This window comes from Cervus elaphus, chromosome 23 (assembly GCF_910594005.1).
Source record: "Cervus elaphus chromosome 23, mCerEla1.1, whole genome shotgun sequence".
In the NCBI taxonomy this organism is placed as follows: domain Eukaryota; kingdom Metazoa; phylum Chordata; class Mammalia; order Artiodactyla; family Cervidae; genus Cervus; species Cervus elaphus.
In genome coordinates, this window is record NC_057837.1 from 63,918,342 (window position 1) to 63,944,069 (window position 25,728).

Genomic DNA, 25,728 nt, shown 5'->3' on the forward strand with positions numbered 1-25,728 from the left:
GAACACATGTAAATTCATGGCTGATTCATGTCAATGTACGGCAAAAACCACTACAATATTGTAAAGTAATTAGCCTCCAACTAATAAAAATAATTGGGAAAAAAAAATTAAAATGCAGGTTAGGTGCAGGTTTATTACATAACTCCTTTTTAAAAAAGAAAAAACAGGTGTGAACCTTCAGTTTTAAAATTCTCCATGTCTTTTACAATACATTTGTTATTTAAATGACCTCTAAATGGTTAATGTACAATGAATACTTTTTTTCTGAAACTGATATGATTGTTCTAAACAGAATAAGAGAGTATTGGGAAGGGCTGTGTGCTGCTTGGAGACCACCACCAGCACATGCCTTCTTCTAGAATCCAGGCATCCAATCTGTGCAAAATGCTTTTGAAGACTAATGATTATGGCTGATTTTAAAGTCAGTCAATGGAATTAGAATTTCTTTTTGTTTTGAAACATCAAAGGGCATTTAAAAAAATAAATGAAACAATTTGCTTTCGTAGGCTACAGAGGCAAACTCAAAATTATGATTATCTGCATGCAGTAACACTCCTTTTCAAATATTTTTGAAGAACTTATACATTTTATAAAGAATGTCTTAAAGGGTATAAGTTTTCTGATACTGGTTTCACAAAAGGACAAGTGTTGCTAACAATAACTAACAGTAAATATCTAAGTTCAAGCTAATGTATATGCAACAGGCAATTAAGGTGGCTAATCATAAACCACAAGGCATATTTTCCCTTTGAAAAAATGAACTAGTTTGATCCGCATTTCTAGAGTTACTTGGGTAGAAAAACAAAAACAAAAACCACTTTAATTCAGCTGAGAGTTTTGATGAATTTATTGTTCCTAAAATGTAACCAGGTAAACAGTAAATGATACGTACCACTGAACTATACTATTATTCTAATTTTTCTATAAAAAGATGGCCTGCTGTGTTGGAAGGGATGAATGAGCACTATTGCACAAATGAGGAAAATGTCACAGAATGTCTCAGTTTCTTCCATGAACTATATTTTCTTCTTCCATGACATATGTTTCACTCCATAAAACTTTGTCCCCAAAGGAGCTTTAAATCTGCTTTGTGCCTTTTTGGCCTGACAGTACTCCTTCTCCATCACTTTTCCAAGGACCCATGGTCTTTAAGATGCACCTGAAGTGTGGACTGGGACGCGGGTCAACCGGTGGGCACGGTGGCCGGAAGCTGGAGAGTGGGGACTGGAAAGCAGTCCCGGGGCCAGGACCCCAGGACCGCGGCCTACCACAGAGAGATGGCCCGAGGGAACAGGAGGGAGGAAACGTCTGGCAAGAAGTGCCCCAGAGGAGAGCTGCACGGCCGCGGAAGCAGGGCACCACTGCTGAGTCACACACAGGAGCGTAACTCCTTTTAAATATTTTATTTCAACTGATCAGTAGACTAAGCTTGCTTTAGCCTTTTTTGGTGACAGTAGTCTTTGATGAATCCTTCTGAACTCTGAACTTACTGACAGATTAGGCTCCTAAACTAATTTTCATTTGTATGTCCCTAAGACATACCTCTCTTGCTCAGGACCTCAGTTGTTATTTCCTGTATGTTTATAGTTATATCCAAAGCTTATCCCTGTTTAATTCTTTTTATTCAAATGGTCTATCATGTATGTTGTCAAGATCTTTCTGGATGCTGATTTTTACCTTAGGATATCAATCCTGAACTAATAAACACATTATTCCTAAAGGTAAAATAAAAAGAACCTGAATGTTTTGCGTTATATTTCTATTGCAGAACACTGTTATAATAGATGCTTAACTGTGTTAAGCACTGAAACATATTCCCCTATTTGTGTTGGTTGCTAAGAAGCTTAAACCCAAATTTGTACCCCATCCATGGTAAAGATGATTTTATGTTGAGCCCAATTCCTGGATACCTGCTTCTAAATTAATGATCCTGGTACATTTTACATGCTCCTAACAAGATGCCTGAAATCTTTCTTTGAATGAGGAAAGCAATGAAATGAAATTAAATATTCCTTTGTGCTTTCACTGCATATAGGTTTCACTTCTACAACAGCATCTGTTTCCTTTTGTTGTATATGATTCACTTTTTATAGTTTACCATATAAGCTCCCAAAAGACAGGTACTGTGTCTTACAAAAATTAACACTGTATATTGCTTTACAAAGTGCTTTCACATCTATCATTTCATTTAATCCTCACAATAACCCTATGGTGTTATTAGTATGATTACTAGCCACACTCTACTAAGAAATGAAACTGAAGCACAGGGAGAATGAATAAGCATGAAGACAAGAGCCAGAACCCCGAATAAACTCCCAGCACTAAGTGCTATGCTCTCTTTACCAAACCGCTTCTTCCAGTCACCATTTTTCTCCCTCAGTGATCAACCTAGATGAGTGTCCTGCTCAACACAAGGTGGGCCTTCTGGTTCTTGTTCTGTTTTCTAACAATAAAAATGAAGGAGTAGGCACAGTAGAGTTTAAAGAAATCCTAAAAGGTCATAGACACTCTTCCAATGCTTGCATCCATTTAACAAGTATTTGTTCAGTCTCTGCTTGGACTCCTCCAGGGCTAGAGGAGTTCAGTAGCTGTTGAATCAGCCATGGTTCTTAGCAATTACTATGAAATTTTGCCACCCCACAATTTCTACCTGTTGGTTCTGGTTCTCAGACACACATGAGTCCATAAGTCCAATTCTCCAATGTGTGAAGATAGCTGTCATGTCTACCACCCCCATTCAAATCTCCCTTCCTCAAGCACTGCAGATGTGGTAGGGAAATAAATGAGGTCCCAGTGGCAGGGGTACTTACACAGACACAGGTATTATACAAGATGCTCAAACAGTCCTTGGACATTTCATCACTTACTGAAAGTGAAAGGGGAACAGCTGGTTATTTTTCTCATTGGAAAGACAGTACAACAGAATCAAATTTTTGAACATAAGAACTATTCCCTCATAATCCCAAAATGATTTTTTTCTTTTCAGCATACCTCCTTCCAGTCCTTATTTATCCGAGTTTCAGGATGCCTATCAGAGCCTATTAACCAATTTGTATACAGCTTTTTGGTCTGATATACTATTATGCTTATTAGGCTCCACAGTCTTCATAATTTTAACCTGTTGTGGTGTTATCACTTAATAAGCCATGTTCCCTTTGTAGCTTGCTTAAAATCATATCCAGCTTTTAAAAAAAATTTTGCTATTTAAGTAGGCTAGAAATAAATAATGTAACATATAGCCTTAATTTTATGCTTGTGTTGAACTGGTTCCCTAAAACACATTTCCAAAAACAGAATTATAAGAATCCACTAAAACTAAAGTATCAGCACCATAATTGTTGTTATAAATCTCCGTTGAAAATTCTATTAGCAGCAAACAAGGAATTCATTTTTACTCCAGACTCAAAGTGTTCTGTTTTATTATTTGTGCTAAATAAAAGGCTTTAAATCCCTAACCTACTGACTCTAACAAAGAACTAGTTACCTCTCCGTGAGCAGGAACAGAAGAGTACAACAAAAAGGAAAATAAATTTTCATGACCTCAAAAGCAGGAGATAATACAGCTGAGTATGAATCACAGATAAAGTGTTTTGTTTGGCATCATTTTTTTATTTTTAAAAACTGTTTACATTCATTCCCATGCTGCCACAAACTCTAAAATGTTAGACTTCCCTTCACAATCCAAGTGGCCAGCCCTGCCAAGCTAGAGTGACCAGAGGGCTAACTGACATAATCTTGAGACAATGGAGATGTCCTACATCCCTCACCACCACTTTTCAACCTAAGGGGCTTTTTGGTTTACTTCATGACTTCAGAGCAGGCTGGAACATCAAATCAGTGTATTTCAGTACTTTTAGACCTTCATTTTCAAAGGGAATTGGAATTCACTCATTCATCAAATATTTATTCAGCATCCACTCTGGAGCAGATACAGAATATACAGAGGTTAGCAGGGAAAAAAACAAGACAAAGCCTCATGGAACTTATAAATTTAGAGGGGAACAGAGAATAAATAAGTACACCAACAGGTAATTACAAGATGCTACTTGCTACGAGGACCAAGGACATGAAGAACCAATTTAGACAGGATACAAAGGTATGACATCAAAGATGAGTATAAATCCTCTTAACTGCTACTGCACATATAAACAAGGCCTTCCTTATATACACTGTGTCATGCTGATTTTGTTTGGAAGAAAAATTTCTCATTAAAAAAAAACCAAATTGATGTTTGTAGTAAACATTCATCAAATGTTAACTGATCTCTGGCTTTTAATGTCAAAGTAAGTGTACTTACAGATTTTTTAAAAATTATAAAAGGACTACCTAAACATATTATTTGCAACATGTGTAAGTTATAAAGACTAATAATAGAACAATACCTACATACCCACCACCCAATTCAAGAAATTATGTGCTACTACCTTAACACTCTGACTTTTCACCATTCACATTCTGGTAATAACGGAACTTTTTACAAAGAGCATGAATAACTTCATAACAACAAAAACAAGACAATAATTAAAAAAAATAAAATAAATGATCTTGCCAGTTTTTTCCTTACTCTCTCAATTAATGATATGAGAAATAAGAATTTGCAAAGAAAACATAAAAGCTGAACCCAAAGACTGTTAGAAACTACAAAGATGCAATTCTTTTAGTCCAGTAGTTTTCACACTTTTTGTTTTAAAGCACCAGATTTGTATTTTCTCCTGAGTATAAAATAAAGAGAGCAGTTAGGCAGAGAATGTTCTACAGCTGAATGTAAGGCAAGTCCTCAGTGTTAAGGGAAAGAAGAGACACTCCTGGGGATCACCACAACAGCAGGTTAGGAAATGAGCACCAGTGGCTGCCGAGTATACTTACTTTTTAGTTTCTGTCCCCGAATAGAGATTGTAGGCCTCATAAGAATTTCTACAAGGAGCTATTTAAAAAAAAAAAAAAAAAAGGATAAAACCTTCAAAATTCAAAGCACAACGTATAAAATAAACTTTGCTGTGGTAATTCATGGCCCAAATATCTGTCATGGTACTGCAAGACCCTTTCGTTCCCAACACGGGGAGAAGGCAGTGAAGTTCAGGGAAATGAGCACTGTACCAAGAGTCAGGAAACCTGGGTTCTAGTCACATCTCAGTCACCTACTCTCCATGTCAACTTGGGCAAGTCAGGGTCCCACTGTGGTCTCAGCTCTCATTTCAAATGATAAGAATGTTAGATTAGTTAACCTCTGGGATCCAATATGGCTTCAATTTTTTAAAAGCTGTAGAACATTATAACAATGACAACTCTTGCTTTAGAATATTTATGTTCTTTTATAAACACAAGTTTATAAAAAAGAATCACAAAATATACACCATAAACTGTTAATACTGATTTCCATAGGGGGCTGGAGAGGATATGCATTCATTTATCATTTTACATACTTTTAATACAACATATAACTGTTTAAGGGCTTTCCTGGTGGCTCAGAGAGTAAAGAATCTGCCTGCAATGTGGGAGACCCAAGTCTGATCCCTCAGTCAGGAAGATCCCCTGAGAAGGGAATGGTGCACCCCATTATTCTTATATACTGCCACATTATATTCTTATATAATGCCACACTTATACTGACCCACTCCAGTATTCTTGCCTAGAGAGTCCCATGGACAAAGGAGCCTGGTGGGAGTTCATGACATTACAAAGAGTCAGACATGACTGAGTGACTAACACTTTCACTTCATAACTGTTTAAACTGTTTATAATAAAAATGAATTTAAAAACTCATTCTGAAAAAAAAAAAAACCCATTTTGTTGAAACGAAGAAAGAGTTTATAATGATAAAAGGGTCAATCCACTGGAAAAGATATAACAATAATAAACATATATGCATCTAATAACAGAGTCTCAAAATACATGATGCAAAAACTGACATGAAGGAAACAGACATGTCAAAAACAGTAGCTGGACAATACAATACTCCACCTTCAATAATGGATAGAAAATGAGGTATCACCAAATAGAAGACCTGAATATGATAAACCAATAAGCTCTAACAGATAGCTATAAAATTCTGCCCAGCAAGAGCAAAATACATGTTCTACTAAAGCACACATGGAACACACACACACACACACAGACACACACAGACACACACAGACACACACACACACAGAGGAATACTACTCATCTATAAAAAAAGAACGAAATTTTGCCATTTGCAGCGACATGAACAGACTTGGAGGACATTATGCTAAATGAAATAAAACAGAGAAAGACAAATACTATATGAATATCACTTGTATGTGGAATCTAAAAAATAAAATAGTGACTATAGCAAAAAAAGAAGCAAACTCACAGATGCAGAGAACAAACTAGTAGCTACCAGTTGTGGGGAAGGGCAACATAAAGGTGGGGGAAGTACAAACTACTGAGTGTAACACAGGCTACACGAATGTATGATACAACATGGGGAAGATAGCCAGTATTTTATAATAACTATAAATGGAGCATAACCTTTAAAAACTGTGAATCACTATGCTGTACATTTGTAACTTATAGAACATTGTACAGCAACTGTACTTCAGTAAAAATGCAAAAAATTTCTCTTAAAAGAAAAAAAAAGGAATTATCTCAAACCAATAGCCTCATCTTTTACTTCAATTCACTGGAAAAAAGAGGTGTAAGCCAAACCCAAAGCAAGCAAAAGAAAAGAAATAATAAGGATTCTAGAATGGAAACTAATTTAGCAGAGAACAGAAAGTAACAGAGAATATCAACGATATCACCACTGACCTTATGGAAAACAAAAACTACCTTCCTCCTGATGAATATTTTTAACTATTATATGTAATGCCACACTAAGCATTTTTGTATACAAAGCTTTATCTCATTTTGACTTATGTCTTCCGAAGAGATTCACATAAATGCAAACAGAGCAAAACCGGTAACGATCTTTAAGATTTTGAGATATATTACACAAAAGCTTTTCAAAGAGATGCCCTGCTTTTCAGTCATCCCAGCAAAGTATGAGGAGCTTATCCTGCATAGATTATTATATTTAAAATAAACTGTCTTCTAATAGATGATGTACTATGTCAATGAACAAATTAAAAGTCCTTGAATGCCAAGCATGTATTACACCTGGCCCACAGACATAATTCATGTGGTTCATATCTTCTGAAAAGTTGTGATTCTACTTAAGAATCTAGATTTCCTACATCCCTGAGGGCAAAGGTCAACAGAAATGGAAGTCATTTCCACATAAAAGCAGGCATGCACTCCCCAATTCATCTCAGTCCCTGCAGTCATTTAATTTATGCAGATCATCTTACTTTGGGCCTGTTTCACTATATGCCTACTTGATCCCACAGGTGTCTAACTTCACGAACTCTAGGATACACTTTCCAGAGTTCCATTAGGGGTTTGTTCAAGTTGACGAGGAATGGTCTAGCCACCATTCCACTTCAGCTAAGCATTAGGCAGCATGTTGAAAAGGGAATTACTTTGGAGCCTTTCTGGGGATTGGCAGAGGAAGAAATAAAAGATCTTTGAAAGATACTTTTAGAAGCAAGATGACAAGAGAATTCAGCAAGAAGAAATGCACCCAAATAATGGTTAGTGAAGAACAAAATGATCCAAGCAAAAGCCTCTATCTGTAAACCGACTGAGATTCTTAGAGAAGCTAACCTAACTCAAAGCAGGGAAGAAAAACTCCACAAAATCAAGAACTAATGATCCGAAGATGTCCTAAGATGGGACATGTACCTGCAACAGAAAAGCCTTGTTCCCACTGCAAATAAGACGCCAGGCTAAAGACTCCTATCTTATTTTTCCTCCCAGGAACACACTGGTTTCTATTAAGCAAATTCTTTGATGAACGATTCAGAAGTGAAGGCCCTTCAAACTGGCCAGTAAGTAAATGCAACAGGACCACTGGCATTGCTGAAGAGGGAATGCTGAGCAACAGTTAAAGGAATACAGTCTATGGCTCATGCTATGAATGTAAATGTTCAACACTCAATTTTTGCTTTGGGGAAAATGGCATCTTTAAGGAAAGGAAATGTTTCTTCAAATTGAAGTAATAACATGATAGGAAACACCCTCTTCCAACAACACAAGAGAACACCCTACACATAGACATCACCAGATGGCCAATATCGAAATCAGACTGATAATATTCTTTGCAGCCAAAGATGGAGAAGCTCTATACAGTCAGCAAAAACAAGACCAGGAGCTTACTGTGGCTCAGATCATGAACTCCTTATTGCCAAATTCAGACTTAAATTGAAGAAAGTAGGTAAAACTACTAGACCATTCAGGTATGACCTAAATCAAATCCCTTATGATTATACAGCGGAAGTGAGAAATAGATTTAAGGGACTAGATCTGATAGACAGAGTGCCTGATAAACTATGGACGGAGGTTCGTGACATTGTACAGGAGACTGGGATCGAGGCCATCCCCAAGAAAAAGAAAGGCAAAAAAGCAAAATGGCTGTCTATTTGTAAGGCGGCCTTACAAATAGCTGAGAAGAGAAGACAAGTGAAAAGCAAAGGAGAAAAGGAAAGATACACCCATTTGAATGCAGAGTTCCAAAGAATAGCAAGGAGAGATAAGAAAGGCTTCTTCAGTGATCCGTGCAAAGAAATAAGAAAACAATAGAATGGGAAAGACTAGAGATCTCTTCAAGAAAATTAGAGATACCAAGGGAACATTTCATGCAAAGATGGGCTCAATAAAGGACAGAAATGGTAGGGACCTAACAGAAGCAGAAGATATTAAGAAGAGGTGGCAAGAATACACAGAAGAACTGTACAAAAAAGATCTTCACAACCCAGATAATCACAATGGTTTGATCACTCACCTAGAACCAGACATCCTGGAATGTGAAGTCAAGTGGGCCTTAGGAAGCATTGCTATGAACGAAGCTAGTGGATGTGATGGAATTCCAGTTGAGCTATTTCAAATCCTGAAAGATGATGCTGTGAAAGTGCTGCACTCAATATGCCAGCAAATTTGGAAAACTCAGCAGTGGCCACAGGACTGGAAAAGGTCAGTTTTCATTCCAGTTCCAAAGAAAGGCAATGCCAAAGAATGTTCAAACTACCACACAATTGCACTCATCTCACACGCTAGCAAAGTAATTCTTTGCTCCAAATTCTTTAGCTCAAAATTCTTCAAGTCAGGCTTCAACAATACGTGAACCATGAACCTCCAGATTTTCAAGCTGGTTTTAGAAAAGGCAGAGGAACCAGAGATGAAATTGCCAACATCCACTGGATCATCAAAAAAGCAAGAGAGTTCCAGAAAAACATCTATTTCTGCTTTGCTGACTGTGCCAAAGCCTTTGATTGTGTGGATCACAATAAACTGGAAAATTCTGAAAGAGATGGGAATACCAGACCACCTGAACTGCCTCTTGAGAAACCTGTATGCAGGTCAGGAAGCAACAGTTAGAACTGGACATGGAACAACAGACTGGTTCCAAATAGGAAAAGGAGTACGTCAAGGCTGTATATTGTCACCCTGCAGTATACATCATGATAAACGCTGGGCTAGATGAAGCACAAGCTGGAATCAAGACTGCCAGGAGACATATCAATAACCTCAGATATGCAGGTGACACCACCCTTATGGCAGAAAGTGAGGAAGAACTAAAGAGCCTCTTGATGAAAGTGAAAGAGGAGAGTGAAAAGTTGGCTTAAAGCTCAACATTCAGAAAACTAAGATCATGATATCCGGTCCCATCACTTCATAGCAAACAGATGGGGAAACGGTGGCAGACTTTATTTTGGGGGGCTCCAAAATCACTGCAGATGGTGACTGCAGCCATGAAATTAAAAGACGCATGCTCCTTGGAAGCAAAGTTATGACCAACCTAGACAGCATATTAAAAAGCAGAGACATTACTTTGCCAACAAAGGTCCGTCTAGTCAAGGCTATGGTTTCTCCAGTAGTCATGTATGCACGTGAGAGTTGGACTATGAAGAAAGCTGAGTGCTGAAGAATTGATGCTTTTGAACTGTGGTGTTGCAGAAGACCCTTGAGAGTCCCTTGGACTGCAAGGAGATCCAACCAGTCCATCCTAAAGGAAATCAGGACTGAATATTCATTGGAAGGACTGAAGTTGAAGTTGAAATTCCAATACTTTAGTCACCTGATGTGAAGAACTGACTCATTTGAAAAGACCCTGATGCTGGGAAAGATTGAAGGTGGGAGGAGAAGGGAACGACAGAGGATGAGATGGTTGGATGGCATCACCGACTCAATGGACATGAGTTTGAGTAAACTCCGGGAGCTGGTAATGGACAGGGAGGCCTGGTGTGCTGCAGTCCATGGGGTCGCAAAGAGTCGGAACCGACTGAGTGACTGAACTGAACTGAACAACCTAACAGAGCTAACAGTATAAATTGTAAACACACAGCTCCAGTTTTCACAAAGTGAATCTCATTCCAACACAATCAACACCCAGATCAACACAACCACAACACCCTGAAAGCCTCCCTCATGTTCCCAGGGACAGGGGAAAGGACAGATATCTGAGAAAAAAGAAGCAGGATTCCAGTACCCTCACTCATTACATCAAAATGAATTTCAAGTGGTGCAAAAATTAATCATACATGATAAAAACTTTGAAATATTAGATGGAAATAAAGACATAGTTTACAATTCAACAACGGGAAAAGAAAAACTCTGAACCCATGGAAGGAAAGACTGATCAGTTTGACAACCTAAAAAGTAAACAACTTTTACTTTTTAGTAAACCTAAAAAGTTCCACATTAAAACGTACCATAAACAAAGTCAAAATTCAATATTTAAACTAGGGGAAAAAAATAGAACACTTATGACAAAGGATCTTTAAAAACTGAGTACTTACAAGTTACTATAATCTGCACGTTAGTGTCTCCTGAAAGTCATGCTAAATCCTAATGCCCAATGTGATGCCATTAGGAGGTGGGGCCTTTGGGTGGTGATTAGGTTATGAGGGCAGAGCACCCATGAATGGTATTACACCTTATGAACGAGGTTCCAGAGAGATTCCCTAGCCCCTTCATCATGTGTGGACACAGGAGAAGCTGGCAGTTTGCAACCCAGAAGAGGATCTTCACGAGACACCAAATCTGCCAGTGCCATGATCCTGGACTTCCCAGCCTCTAGAACTTTGAGAAATAAATCTGTTGTTCATAAACCACTCAATCTGTGAATATTGCTATAGCAGCCTGAACTAACACAAAAATCAATAAGAGAAGGGCTTAATAAATAGGAAAAAAAAAAAAAAGGAATTACTTATAAACACATGAAAAGATATTCAATTCCACTCATAGAAAGATATAAAATTTTAAAACTATGCATAATTCATAACTCATATTCTTAGAATTCATAATAACAATATTTTCCAAAGAAGACAAAAAAATGACCTAGAAGCACATAAAATAATGTTCAATAGCATTAGGCAACAGGAAAATGCAGGTCAAAACCACAATGAAGTAACACTTCACACTCAGTAGGATGGCTGTAATCAAAAGCAGAGAGAATAGCCAGTGCTGAAGAGGATGTCGAAAAATTAGAACCCTTGTGCATTGCTGGTGGGTATGTAAAATGGTGTGGCTGCTTTGGAAAACAGTCTGACAAATCCTCAAAGAATTAAATACAAGAGCTACTATATGATCCATCTATCCCACTTTTAGGTATATACCCAAGATTAATGAAAAGGTATTTCCACACACAAACTTGTACACAAATGTTAAGAGCAGCATTATTTGTAATAGTCAAAAGGTAGAAATAGCCCAAGTGTCCACTGACGAATGAACATACAAAATGTGGTATATTCACACAGTAGAGTATTATTCAACCATAAAATAGAAAAAAGTGCTGAAACATTCACGATATAATGGGGATGAACCTTGAAAACATTAAACCAAGTGAAACACACCAACAACAAAAGATCACATATTATGTGACTCTGTTCATATGAAATGTCCAAGACAAGGTTATCTATAAAGACAAAGTGGAGTAACAGTTGCCTATGATGGGGCTGGTGGTTGGAGGAGTGCGAGAGTGATAGCTTAAACATATGGAGTTTCTTTTCTGGGTGATAAAAATGTTCTAGAGTGACTGTGGTGGTGGTTTCACATATCGACAAATACACTAAAAACTACTGAATTGTACACTTTAAATGGGTGATGTGAACTATATCTCAATAATCTAACTTCTAATAATAACTATATCTCAATAATCTAACATATAATTAAATTATATGATGTGAACTATATCTCAATAAAATTTTAAAAAACTATGAAGAAATATCATTTCTCTCATATCTGCTTAGCAAATATTTAAAATACGTAAAACATACTGTTTAGTGAAAGAGGCTACTATGTGTTGGTAATGTTCTATTTTGTGGTTTGGCAAAGGTGAATTTATCCTCTCGTAGTTACTGACATACTTCACTGTATGCAGGTTATACCTCGATAACAAAGTCCATAAAAATACACATAAACACACTGTGTTGGTGATGGAGTGGATAAAAAGACACTCTTCTTCTTTGTTACTGGGGATGTTAGTTGATAAAGTCTTTTAGGTACATAAATTGGTAAGTTTATAAACAATAAAAGACATATGCTTTGATCCTAAAAGTATACAGTACACACATGTACAAAAAACTTACTGCAACCTTGTTTGTTATAGGAACGGTGCTGAGAAAGCTAAATGTCCATCAACTAAGGCCTGGGTAAATAATGGTAAAATCATACCAGGGAATACTATATAGCTGTTAATAATAATGAGGCAGATTTACACGTACTAAAATGAATCTACCTCCAAGTTACAGAATTACACGAAAAAAGCAAGCAAGGTACCTATATATGATATGCTACTTCTATATGGGGAGAATATAATCCTAAGGTGGGGACAGTCAGGGTAACTATTTACACACACACACACATATATATATATATTACATCTCTGGAAGGACAAAAAAAAAAAAACTAGTAATCACAGCTGAACTAGGAAACATTAACTCTGTGCCTTAAAAAAGTTGATATTATTATCAATTCACATAAATAAACTCTTTCAATGTAAAAACTATGGTACTTCAACACAGGTGAATCCCATGGAGCTTCTAAAGGAGAAAATTCTGAAATGCTAGCTATAAATTCTAAAACGCTTCCTAGTTCCCATTTCAAAAGTTCCCAAGCCATTAAATTAGCAGTAGTAATAATAAACAATGACTTACATCAACACCTCCAAACAAGTCAAAAATATAAGTATTTGGATAAGTGGTTTCTTGGGTAAGTTTCCTCTCTTCAGTAACAAATGCCATAGCCTCCATGGAGAGAAGAGGAGAAATTTCCTAGTGAAAAGGGATACCGAGACATTGAGTTTTAGTATCCAACACAAACCAGACACCAAAAGAACAGTTTGCATTTTAGTCACAAATTGAATTCCCATGAGGCCAAAGACAGCCTCCACAATGAACAAAAAAAAAAAAAAAAAAAAAAAGCCAACTTACAGAAAAGCTGATATGATAAAAGTTGTTGTAATCATAGTAGAAGCTAACTTATTAAATGCTTATTATGTACCAGGCATGGTTCTTCATATGTTACCTCTTTTAATCCTCACAACTCTGTGATGTAACAGTAATGTATTGGCCCAATTTTACAGATAAGGAAACTAAGACACAAAGAAGTTGTCAATGTCAAATAGGGTATGTGATAGAGTCAGGACTTAAACCTAGGATGTCTGGCTCCTGAGTCTGTGCTTACAAAAGAAAGCATACCTATTGTGGGTCAAACAGGAGAAAGAGCAGGAAGAATACACTCCTGCTCATTATGCTCTCTTCTCAGGAACCTCAAGGGAGGATGGGACACACCGGATTAGAGCAGCAGTTCTCACACAGTGGTGAGCATCCAATCATCTGAAGGACATGTTAAAACCCAGACTGCTGGGTCCCACCTGCAGTTTCTGATTTAATAGGTCTGGGCTGGAGCCTGAGAATGTGCATTTATCATAAGTACCCAAGTGATGTTGATGTTGGTCCAAGTACCACTCATTAAGAAAAAGCAGAACTCTCTCTTACAGATAACCTATTACATGACAAGCACCGGATTTCTATACTTAAGTACATTTAATCCTTAAAATAATTCAATGAAGTGAGTATAGTTTGACCCATTGTACAGGTTAAAAAACAAAAATTACAAAGTTGTACAAGGTCACATAATTAGTGGGAGAACTACTTCCTCTGGGTTTCATTTCTCTCATTTATAAAACTATAATGTAATTCTGCTGGCAACACAGTACAATGGAAGCTGGTTTCAGGAGTAGGACAAATCTGGGCTCATCATAATGATAACCATATGATGGTGGGTGGATTATGCTGAGTCTGTTTTCTCAACTGAGAAAGGAAATGGAGAAGACATCTGGATTTTCCTGCTCTGTATCTCCTTTCCTCTTCTTCAGGTAACAGCCCTACTTCTGTGAAAGAATACGAGGCCACACACAGATGTCAAGAAAAGAAACAGACTGCCTAACTCTATTTGGCCCCTGAATTCACATCTGCACTTTCTGAAGATGTGACACAATAAAGAATCTTTTTAGCTAATCTGGGTGGGTTACTGTTACATGCAATCAAAGTATTTTGGACTAATCCACTAATACCACCCATCTCACAGAGTTTTATCATAAAAATTAAATATGCCTGGTCCATGGTAAATTTCATTGAATGCATAAAGAAATAATGATAGCAAGCACTCACAGAGATTAATTTCCCTCTTTCATCTACCTCATATCTCAGAGATTTTGCAGGAATCAAATGAAATAATGTATAATTCTTCACAAAATGTTTTCAAGCAAGCATAAGACACTATAATTATTTCTATCCTAAATCAAACTGTGAGAAAATCAAGAACACAAACATCTTTTTATAAAGTTTTATTTGGGAATAATCTTCAATTTACAAAAAAAGTTGTGTAGATAAAACATCTCTTCTGAAAGGTAAAGATTAAACTTATTTGGCCCTATTAGTATTTAAAAAATGATTTATGTAAGATAATAAACAGAACTTCACATCTGAAAAACATATTTTATTATGATCAAATATAACTTGCATAGATTTTAGCTACATTAGAGCCAGTAATCTAAATTCAAAGTTGGACCTGCTTTCCCAATATGAAGTTTGACCTACTAAATCAGAAATTCTACTGGCAGGGCCCACCGTTAACAAGGCTTCCACATGACTCTGATACACACTTTAGATTGAGAACAACTGCCCTGGATGTCTCTGCACTCTTTCCAAGTCCCTTCACCTTCAGATGCCAGTCATACTTATCAACAACCACAAGGCCACTTCCTTGAAGTCTCACCAAAATGGGATCTTTTAAATCCCATTGAAAAAGAATGTATCCCAATCCCAGAGCAAGGCCTGCTTAATTAGGCAAGTACTAGGACAAAACAAGTGTGAATAAAACCCAGAAGTATATACACCAGGAACTTAATGGTGATTATCTCTGGGTGATGGGATTATAGGTGATTTTTATTTTCTTCTTTGTGCTTTTTCTTAACTTCCCAAATTTTCTACAGCTTACTCAATACAGGCTATTTTAAAAAGCAGACTGAAGAAGGGGAATAACCCAGATGTCTAGTATCACCTGCAGGCCCCGAATGCAGCCCCTCCAACGCCCCCAACAGTTACCTTGAGGATGTTCTGGCATTCAACAAAGTCACTGTGGAGGTGGCTGGTCGCATACAGCTTAAGGAGCAGCTGCGGAATTCCACTCCATTTGGACTGTTTGTCCCGTTCCATCAAAAAAGTTTCAGTGAACTGTAAGTCCAAAGGGAAAAAAAAAAAAAAAAAGAGGAAACTATTACTGGTGAGGAAAGAACCACTAGCACACACAGCAAAAGAGAGCAGCTGGCTCCCAATCCCACCCAGGACAAGTAAGTCAAAGGTCTTTCTAGAAACCTTCAAAAGTTCCCCGACAGCCTGTAAGGTCAAAGTCCAGCTCCTTGTTTATGATACACCCCCTTCCTATTCTATGACCTGCTGTCCTCTCTTAACTTCTTCTTTGCCCAATGCACACGCTAGGCTCCAAATGTATGTGTTCTCTCTCTATGCATCTTTGCACGTGTTCCTCCCCTGTACATGGCTCTAGTGTACCTGTATATAGGTATGCCACCTGTGTGGGGAGAAAATAAACCTAAGTTGGGAGCAAGAGGGGTAATAATTTACACACACATATATACAGGTTTGAACTGCATGAGTCCACTTACATGAGAAATCTTTTTCAATAGTAAATACTACAGTACTACACAATCCATGTCTGGTTGAATCCGCAGGTGCAGGGAAACTGTGGGTACAGAGGGCCGATTCTTAAGTTATACAAGAATTTTGACTGTGAAGCGTCAGCACTAAGCCCCTGTGTTGTTCAAGGGTGAACTCTATGCCACAGAACATTTTTGGATGTCTTTTCTACCTGGAAAGCTCCTTCCCTGCTCCCTGTCTTTTCTACCTAGAAAGTTCTTTCTCCTTCAAAATGCAAGTCAAAAAAACAGAAAATTTCCTTGATAGGACTTCCTCTCTCTCCTTTCTAAGAGGGTCTGGGACCTTATCTAACATTGATCATCCTGTATCATAATTACTCGTTCATTTGCCCTAACCACCACCCACCCCCGCCCCACTAGAGAGTAGGTGCCAGGCTGTGTTTATTATGCAAACCTTCTTTCTCGCAAAGAGCGCCAGGCACAGAGCAGGGACTCAGTAAGTGTTGGAAGGCATGAGCAATAGCCTAGTCTAATGACAGGTTCATTAATCATGGCAGTGTCTATTTTGGGGATATGGCATTATCGGTGCCAGGAGTGAATTATTTTCATGTAGACTTGTCCCTCAATTAGATCAAAAGCTCACTGCAGCTTACAAAGGACGTGCAGGTCTTCAGCAACAGCTTGGCCTATCCTGATGCACATCAGTACTCTGATCTTGGACAAGTCCCATTACTCTTCCTGAGCTCGTTTTCTTAGATTGTAAACATAAAATAATTCAAGGGTCACGAAAGATAATGAAATGTTTCTGAGTATTTGTATTAGGGTGAGCCGTAGGAAATTACCATTTCTGTAGGTCTAAATGATTATCAGAAATGTTATACTCTTCAAGCAAACTCAAATTAAGGCAAAACCCAAAACAATGAAAAAAAGCAAAACAAAACAAAAACACCTTTCCCTTCCTTGAAAGGATAAAGACAGAAAACTACAATGGTTTCATGGGACTCAGCAAAAGCAGTGCTTACAAGTTTATAGCTATAAACATTTATATTAAAAAGGAGAGCAATCTCAGATTATCTTATCTTCTATCATGAGAAACTAGGGGGGAAATGGAGTAAACCCAACCCAAAGCAAGCATGAGGAAATTAAAAAGATCCTTGCAAAAATAAGTGATAGAGAGAAAAGAAAAATAACAGAAAAAAAAAATCAACAAAATCAAATTTGGTTCTTTGAAAAGACCAACAATATTGAAAATAGTTACACTGACTAACTTACATTGACTCAAATTACTATATATTCAGGAATGAAAGAGGAAACAACTACCAATTTTAAGGAGATAAAAAGGATTACATGGAAATACTAGGAGCAACTGTATGCCAACAAACTTACATAAATTAGATGAAACATATAAATTCTCAGAAGGACACAAATAACAGAAACTAACTTAAGAAGAAACAGAAAATGTGATATACCTACAACAATTAAAGAGATCAAATTAGTGATTTAATACAAAAGGAGGAAAAAGAGGGAGGGATGAAGGAAGGAAGCAACCCATAAAGAGAAGCCCAAGTTCAGATGCTTCACTAGTAAACTCTATTGAACATTTAAAGAGAAATCGGCAAATACTTCATAAATTCTTCCAAAAACAGAAGAAGGAACACTTCTCAACTCATTCTATGAGGCTAGTATTACCCTGATACCAAAACCAAAGACATTAAAAGAATACCTAGAAATAAACTTAATCAAGGAGGTGAAAACCTCCTGAAACTGTAAAACTCTGAAAACTGTAAAACAATGAAGTAATTAAGGATGATACATAGAAATGGAAAGATATCCTGTGTCTTGTATTAGAAGACTAGTTAAAACATCCACACCCTCAAAGCAATCTACAGATTTAATGCAATCCCTATCAAAATATCCATGGCATTTTTCACAGAACTAGAACAAATTCCTAAAATGTATATGGAACCACAAAAGATCCAGAACTGCCACAACCATCCTGAAAAAAAAAAAGAACAAAGCTGGTGGTATCACGCTCCCTGATTCAGACTATACTACAGAACTACAGGAACCAAAACTGCACAGTACTGGCACATGGATGCAGACACATAGATCAATGGAACAAAACAGAAAGACCAGAAATAAATCCACCACTTATGGTCAATTAATTTACAACAAAACCAACAAGAATATACAATAGTGAAAAGACAGGAACTTCCCTGCTGGCCCAGTGGTTAAGACTCTGAGCTCCCAATGCAGGGGGCCCAGGTTTGATCCCTGGTCAGGGAACTAGATCCCACATGCTGCAACTAAGACCTGGTGCAGCCAAATAAATGAATAAATATTAAAAAAAAACAAAAACAAAAAAAACAGTGAAAAGACAGCCTCTTTAATAAGCAGTGTTGGGAAAACTGTACAGCTATATGTAAAACAATGAAATGTATAACACAACATTGTAAATCAACTATACTTCAATTAAATAAATTTTTTAAAAAAGAAATTTGAACATTTTTTCACACAATATAAAAAATAAACTCAAAATAGATTGAAGACCTAAATGTAAGACCAGAAACCAAAAAACTCTTAGAAGAGAAGAGAGGCAGAACACTGACATAAATCACAGCAGTATGTTTTCTGTATCTGCCTCCTCAGGCAAAAGAAACAAAAACAAGTGGGACCTGATTAAACTTAAAAGCCTTTGCACAGCAAAGGAAGCCATCAACAAAATGAAAAGGCAGAACCTACTGAATTATAGAAAATATTTGCAAATGATGTAACTAATAAGGGATTAATATCTAAAATATATAAACAGCTCACACAACTCAAATCAAAACTACAAAAAACTAATTAGCACAAATTAGCATAACATTATAAATCAACTATACTTCAACAGAAAAAATAGAGGAAAAAATAGTAAACAATCCAATTTAAAAACAGGCATAAGACCTAAACAGACATTTTTTTCAAAGGAGACCAACACACAGACTTAGAGCTAATAAATGAGCTTGGCAAGGTTTCAGGATACAAAAAGGTTTCAATATACAAAAATCACCTGAATTTCTACGCATCTGCAATCAACAATCCAAAAGTGAAAATAAGAAAACAATCCCATTTGTAACAGCATCAAAAAGAATACTTATGAATAAATTTAACAAAATATAAGATCTGTACAATGAAACACAAAACATCACTGAAAGAAATTAAAGAAGTAAAGAATGCCTAAATAAATGGAAAGCCATTCAAGCTCAGAGACTGGAAGACTTAATATTTCTAATATGGCAATATTCTCCATATTGATGAGATGGCTGGACGGCATCACTGACTCAACGGACATGAATCTGAGTAAACTCCAGGAGTTGGTGATGGACAGGGAGGCCTGGTGTGCTGCAGTCCATGAGGTCCCAAAGAGTCGGCCACAACTGAGCGACTGAACTGAACTGACGAAAATTCCAGACGGCTTCACTGCAGAAACGGACACTACATTTAACAGCCACTCTCTACATTCTTTGCAAGTACACAGAACATTTACAAAATGCCCAGTTGGTGGGCCATGGAGCAAATTTCAATACATATCTAAATGAATCAAAACACAAACTATATTCTCTGACTGCAGTGCAATCAGCCTAAAACCTGTAACAGAAAGATTATAAAACCCTGATGTTCATAAATTTAAAAATATACCTCTTAAAAATGCATAGGTCAAAGAAGAAATCCAAGGAGAAATTTGAAAATATTCTGAAATACATGACAATGAAAATACTACAGATCAAAATTTGTGGGTCCAACTAAAACTATGACTAGTGGCCAGGATAAACTTATACCAAAACCTGGTGAAAGGAAAATTATAGGCCATTCTCATTCATAAACACAGAAGGAAAAAAATCCTAATAAGAAAATTAGGAATCAAATTTAGCAATCTATAAAAAGGATGAAGTTCTGAAGGAGAAATTCAGATTTGGTTCAATATTTGAAAAGTTTACTCAGTGTAATTCATCATATTAATAACACAAAGGAGAACAATTATATTAACATCTCAATGCAGAAAAAGCATTTTGATAGAATTCAACACAGAAACTCAGAAAAGAAATGAACTAATAAGAGTATCTACAGATACTCTTATTGGAAAATATTCAACAAACATCATACTTAATGGTTAAATGTTGAAGGCTCTACCTCTTAGATCAGTAACATGCCACTTCAATTCACTGTGCAGGAGCATCCCAAACAGCAGTTAGGTAAGAAAAAAAAAGATGTAAGATAGGAAGGGATAAAATAAAAGCTTCATTTGCAGATATACTTGCAGATGACTGTACACATACACAATCCAAAATAATCTAAAGTATTAAAATACAAGGGCAATATAAATGCTGCAGCAATACACAAACCAATCTTGTTTTTATATTTCAGCTACAGTTAGAAAACGTGATTTTAAAAATGCTATTTACGATACCATCAAATCACGTCAAATGCCAAGGAATGAATCTAACAAAGACCACTACATAGAAAACTATAAAATATCATCAAGAGAGATTAAGGAAGATTAAATCAGAGAAAAAGAGATGTAAGGGAAGGAGAGAATGAGTGTGCTGCATTGAACAGACTGAAAGCAATCCCAATCAAAATTCTGTTGTAAAAATGTACACACTCACTCAAAAATGTATATGGAAATGGCAAAGGACCAAGAAAAGCCAAGGAATTCTTGAAGAAAAGTAGGAGAAGCTGCTCTTCTGATTCAATATTCTATGAACAAAATCAGCACATAAAATTACAGAAAATAAGACAATGTGATATTAGCACAAGGGTAAATGGACAAATCAGACAGAGGAACAGAACAGACATGAAACAGATGTGGAAACAAACACTACAGAGCACTGGAGGGGCAAAAAAGACTTTTCAATAAATAACTAGTCAACTTGATATCTCTATGAAAAGCTCACACCACACCCAAAAATAAATTCCAAGCAGAATATATATTTCAATGGCAAAGGCAAAACAGTAAAGCTTCTAGAAGATAAGCAGAGTATCTTCATGACCTTAGAGTAGGTAAAGATTCAGTAAACAGAATACAAAAAGCACTAACCATAAGGGAAAACAGTGGCATTAAAATTAAGCACTTCTGTTTATCAAAAGATCTTTTGAGAGACTAGAAAGGCAAGCCACCAAATAAGAGAAGATATCTGCCAAATATAACTACAAAGGGCTCATATCCAGCAAACAAAAAGAACTTCAAATAAAAATTTATTTTAAATGAAAAACCCCACCAGAAAAATATGTAAAAGATTTAGACAGGTAATCCACAAGACAGAAAGTCCAAATGGCCAATAAACTCCTGAAAAGATGCTTAACTTCACTAGTCATGAGGGAAACACACTGAAATCATGAGATGCCACTTCTCACACACTAGAATGACTAAAACTAAAAAGACTGGCAACCCCACAGGTTAGTCAGAACATGGAATAGGAACTCGCTCGCATACACTGCTGGTGGGACTGTAAATTAGTACAACCATCTGGGAAACTGTTTAGCTGCTGATGCTAAACCCATGTATACCCTATAACCTAGCAACTCTACGTCTAAGAGTACACCCCAAAGAAATTGCACAGATACGCTTCAAGAGACAAGTACAAGAATGTTCACATAAACATTATTCAAAACCGCCAAAAACAGGAAAGATCCCAAATACTCATCAAAATTACAACAAATTAACTGTGGTTTAATATTATATAGCAATGAAAATGAATGAACTACAGCTTTACCTGTCATCACGGATGAATCTCACAATGTGGACTGAAAAAAGGCAGAAGGCAGACTTAGTACATACCGTTTGATTCTATGTATGGATGTATGTATGCATGTGTGTGCTCAGGCGTGTCCAACTCTTTGCGACCTCATGGACTATAGCCTACCAGGCTCTTCTGTCCATGGGATTTTCCAGGCAAGAATACTAGAGTGGGTTGCCATTTCCTCCACCAGGAAATCTTCCCAACCCATGGATTGATCCTGCATCTCTTGGATTGGCAGGCAGAGTCTCTACCACTGTGCCACCTGGGAAGCCCTGATGCTATCTGTATGAAGTATAAAAACTAGTATGACTAAATGCAAAGTTAGAAGTTAGACTAGTGATTTCATTTGAGGGGAAGAAGGGCAGAGAGAGAGGTTAATAAGGAGTACAGAGGTAATGCTGTATTTGCTACATAGCAGATAATTTTGAGCTGTTCATTTATCTTTGTGCATTTTTATTTGTGCATTTCAACACAGAAAGTTTTATAAATGCCTAAAATAAAATAATCTTATGTACTGATTATGGAAGGATCTCTAAAATACATTTTTAAGTGAAAAAAGCTAGCAGCACATGTATGTGCTAGAAGCTAGTATGTATACATACTACACAATAGTATGTATAGTACAGTATCACTTGTGTAAGGAAGAATAGAGAGACATATTTGTTTACTAAGCTTAGACAGAGGGATCCACAAGAAATCAATAACCAGAGTTGCATCTGGGAGTAGAACTGGAGGCTGACAGTAGAGGCGGTAGTAGGCCATCTGTAAGGCAGACTTACTTTTCTCCCTTTTGTACATGTGTATATGTTACTTCCTCAAAACAAATGTTACCTCCGGCAGAGAGGGACTGACATGAAAGGGGCATTAAATATATTAATAACTTCTCAAATTTGGCCATGGGTACATGTTTACTGTGATAATACACTGGTATTGCTTATGACAGCTTTTTAAAGGTCAAATATTTAACAATAAACTTAAAAAAAAAAAGCCAACTATATGCACAATGGCACACTGTGGACGTTCAATAAATGTTAGTTACGTTCCCCACCTTAATCCCAAATATCTAAACTTATGTCCCACCGATTTCCCACAGGAGCACTTCACTTTCTGTTCTGTCTTCTAATGGCCAGTTATGAGGACTTTCTGAATGGTGTTCCTGAGAAATATCTATGCTACTGTTAAAAGTCTACGCATTCTTCAGAACCAACTCACATCTCACTTATTCCATGAAGTTCTCCAAAGCAATCATAGCCCAAACTTCAAAGGAGAGAAAATGTCTTTTAAAAATAGGAAGATCCTAAGAGAACACTTAGTGCAATCATTTTGCAGAGGGCTTAGTCAGGTGATAGACATGACTTCATTATAGTTGTTACACATTTTAATGTACATTTACCAAAGTGTACCCACAATGAATAAGAAGACTTTCATCAATGCATATTACAGCTAAAATTACAGAAGACCAGAAAGAGAGACGACCCTAAAAGCTCTTAGGAGGTAAGGAGTGGGAATATAGGTCATGCACAAAGGACGGAGAATGACAACAGAACCTTTAGACAGTTACACCAAATGCTTAAAGATAATGGAATAATATGTCATTAAAACTTAAAGGGAAAATAACTTCTAAGTTAGAATTATATACCCAGCTGAACTAAATACTCAAGTACAAGGAAAAAAAGACATTTTCAGACATACAAGCTTAAAAGAAAGTATGCTTTCTTAGGTGGCTACTAGAGAATGTACTCCAAGAAAAAGGAACACAGGATTCAGAAAACAGAGCTCCAAAATACGAGAAAAAGAAATAAAATGTCCTGAATTTGGTGAAGGGAAACCCCCAAAATTCAGCTACTCTAGCAAGTAACTAATCCAAGCTGAAGCGGGCCAGAGGGTTCCAAGAAGAATTTCTTTTTAAAAGAAAAAAGTAGGAGCTTTAGAATTTGGTAGTAAATTGTAACAAAAAGTAAAGCAAATTTTATAAGGATGATTATAGTGAAATAAGTCAGACTCAAAAGTCTATATATGGAATGATTCCATTTCTGTGACAGTCAGTAAAACAGTATAATAGGATAGACAACAGATGAGCAGTTGCCAAGGGATGGTGGTGGGGAAGGGACCAACTACTACAGGGGAACTTTCTGAATCTTAACTACAGTGGTGGTCACACAACTGTATGTGTTTGTCAAAACTTATAGAACTATACACTGAAAGGGTGAATTCTACTATACACAGGTCTCAAATGAAAAAGTAGGGGAAGAAAGGGCAGCTTTTAACTAAGAAAAACACATTACATAGAATATAATTGTTGCATACATATGGCTCTGCCGTAAACAATTGTATCTTATCACTATCATCATAATGAAAATACCAATGGCCAAAACTGACATAACCACATTAGGAGAATCACGGAGACCAAATGTGTGGCACAGGGTGCTGTGAATTAAACCCTAATCCTCTACAAAAGGAAGAGAAGAGAGGAAGAGAACTCTTTAAAACTGTACAGTCAAGTATTAGCCTTATGTCATTTAGAATATTGGCTTTCCTGTTTCCTGGACTCTTCACCTGCAAAAGAAAACAGCCAGTGTGGACAGTGACTGCCTGGCAGGGGGTGGAACTTGGGGTGAAAAATGGGGGCACTGCTGTTATTTTTTACAAGGTTCATGATACCCAGAGATTCTCCAAATCATATTCAAAATATTCAACTTCACATGGAATTTCTTTTACTACTACCAGTTTGTCTTACAAGGCATTTACTCTCATTTAAAAATAATCATATGGATTTTGTTTTCCTTGTGAACATCTGAGTAGTATGATGAAAAGAGCCACCATCCAGGCATCTTCAAAGCTGAATTTTTGGCAGGTGTTGTATGGGTTTTTTCTCTTGGAGTACTTGTGGTTTGACAGTTTATAGGAGTGATAATCTCTTACATCATCCTGCCTAAGCTGTCAACCTATTTAGTAAATGTGACACGTCCAGACATTTACAGTTTTTATTGACTTATTTTTGTCTTTAGTGCTTTTCTTTTTAAATAATTAAATGTTAAATTCCATAAACATAAAATGTGTATTTTATTTGTTTAGTTCTAAGTGTAAGATATCAAATGCCTCGAAATAAATTAAATGCAAGTAAATAGCCTTATTAAAGATTAATTAAGATTAAATACCTTTAATTAATGAAGATAAAAGACATTGTTAGATTATTCTGATAATATTAACCAATGAATGCTTTCATCCACTTTAATGGAATCTGTTATGTTTTAATATAATTAAAAGTGAATTTTAAGGTTTGTGAATATAAAAACCTGTTTAAATATTATCCATATTTTTAATTAAAAGAATTTATCCTACCGGGGGAGTTTCAATATCAAATTATCCTTGACAGGCAAAGAAGACAGTATTTGATTTGAACCTCAAGATTTCAAATGTTAATGCTTAGAACGAGGCTGAAAGAGGCAGTGCCAACTGAAAAAACAATTTTTTTTAAAAAGAGGGGTCAATCTAAAAAGATACATATGAAGCAAATAACACTCAAGTAGAATTTAGATATACCAATAATCATGAAGGAAGTGATGAATGGAATTTGGGAAACAGAACAGGATGCCATAACCCAGCCTGTCATCAGATCTCCAAACTGAAGTGGTATCTCTAGGTGTGGTGGGTCATGACCTGTTGAGTTGGCTTGCCTAGTCTATCCCTTTCCTGCAATTCCCACTGACC

The 25,728-nt window shown here is 36.6% G+C and overlaps 1 protein-coding gene across 2 annotated transcripts in view; it reads right to left on the reverse strand.

Moving 5' to 3' along the window:
- LOC122681144 (transient receptor potential cation channel subfamily C member 4 associated protein) overlaps positions 1–25,728 on the reverse strand; it is a 68,359-nt gene that overhangs the window by 38,857 nt on the left and 3,774 nt on the right. For both annotated transcript variants that reach the window (XM_043882870.1, XM_043882869.1), the window contains exons 2-5: positions 15,669–15,797; positions 13,215–13,331; positions 4,867–4,924; positions 2,811–2,866 (exon numbers count right to left, since the gene is read on the reverse strand). In XM_043882870.1, the coding sequence (XP_043738805.1) occupies positions 2,811–2,866; positions 4,867–4,924; positions 13,215–13,331; positions 15,669–15,797 (360 nt within the window). The remainder of the gene's footprint in view (positions 1–2,810; positions 2,867–4,866; positions 4,925–13,214; positions 13,332–15,668; positions 15,798–25,728) is intronic.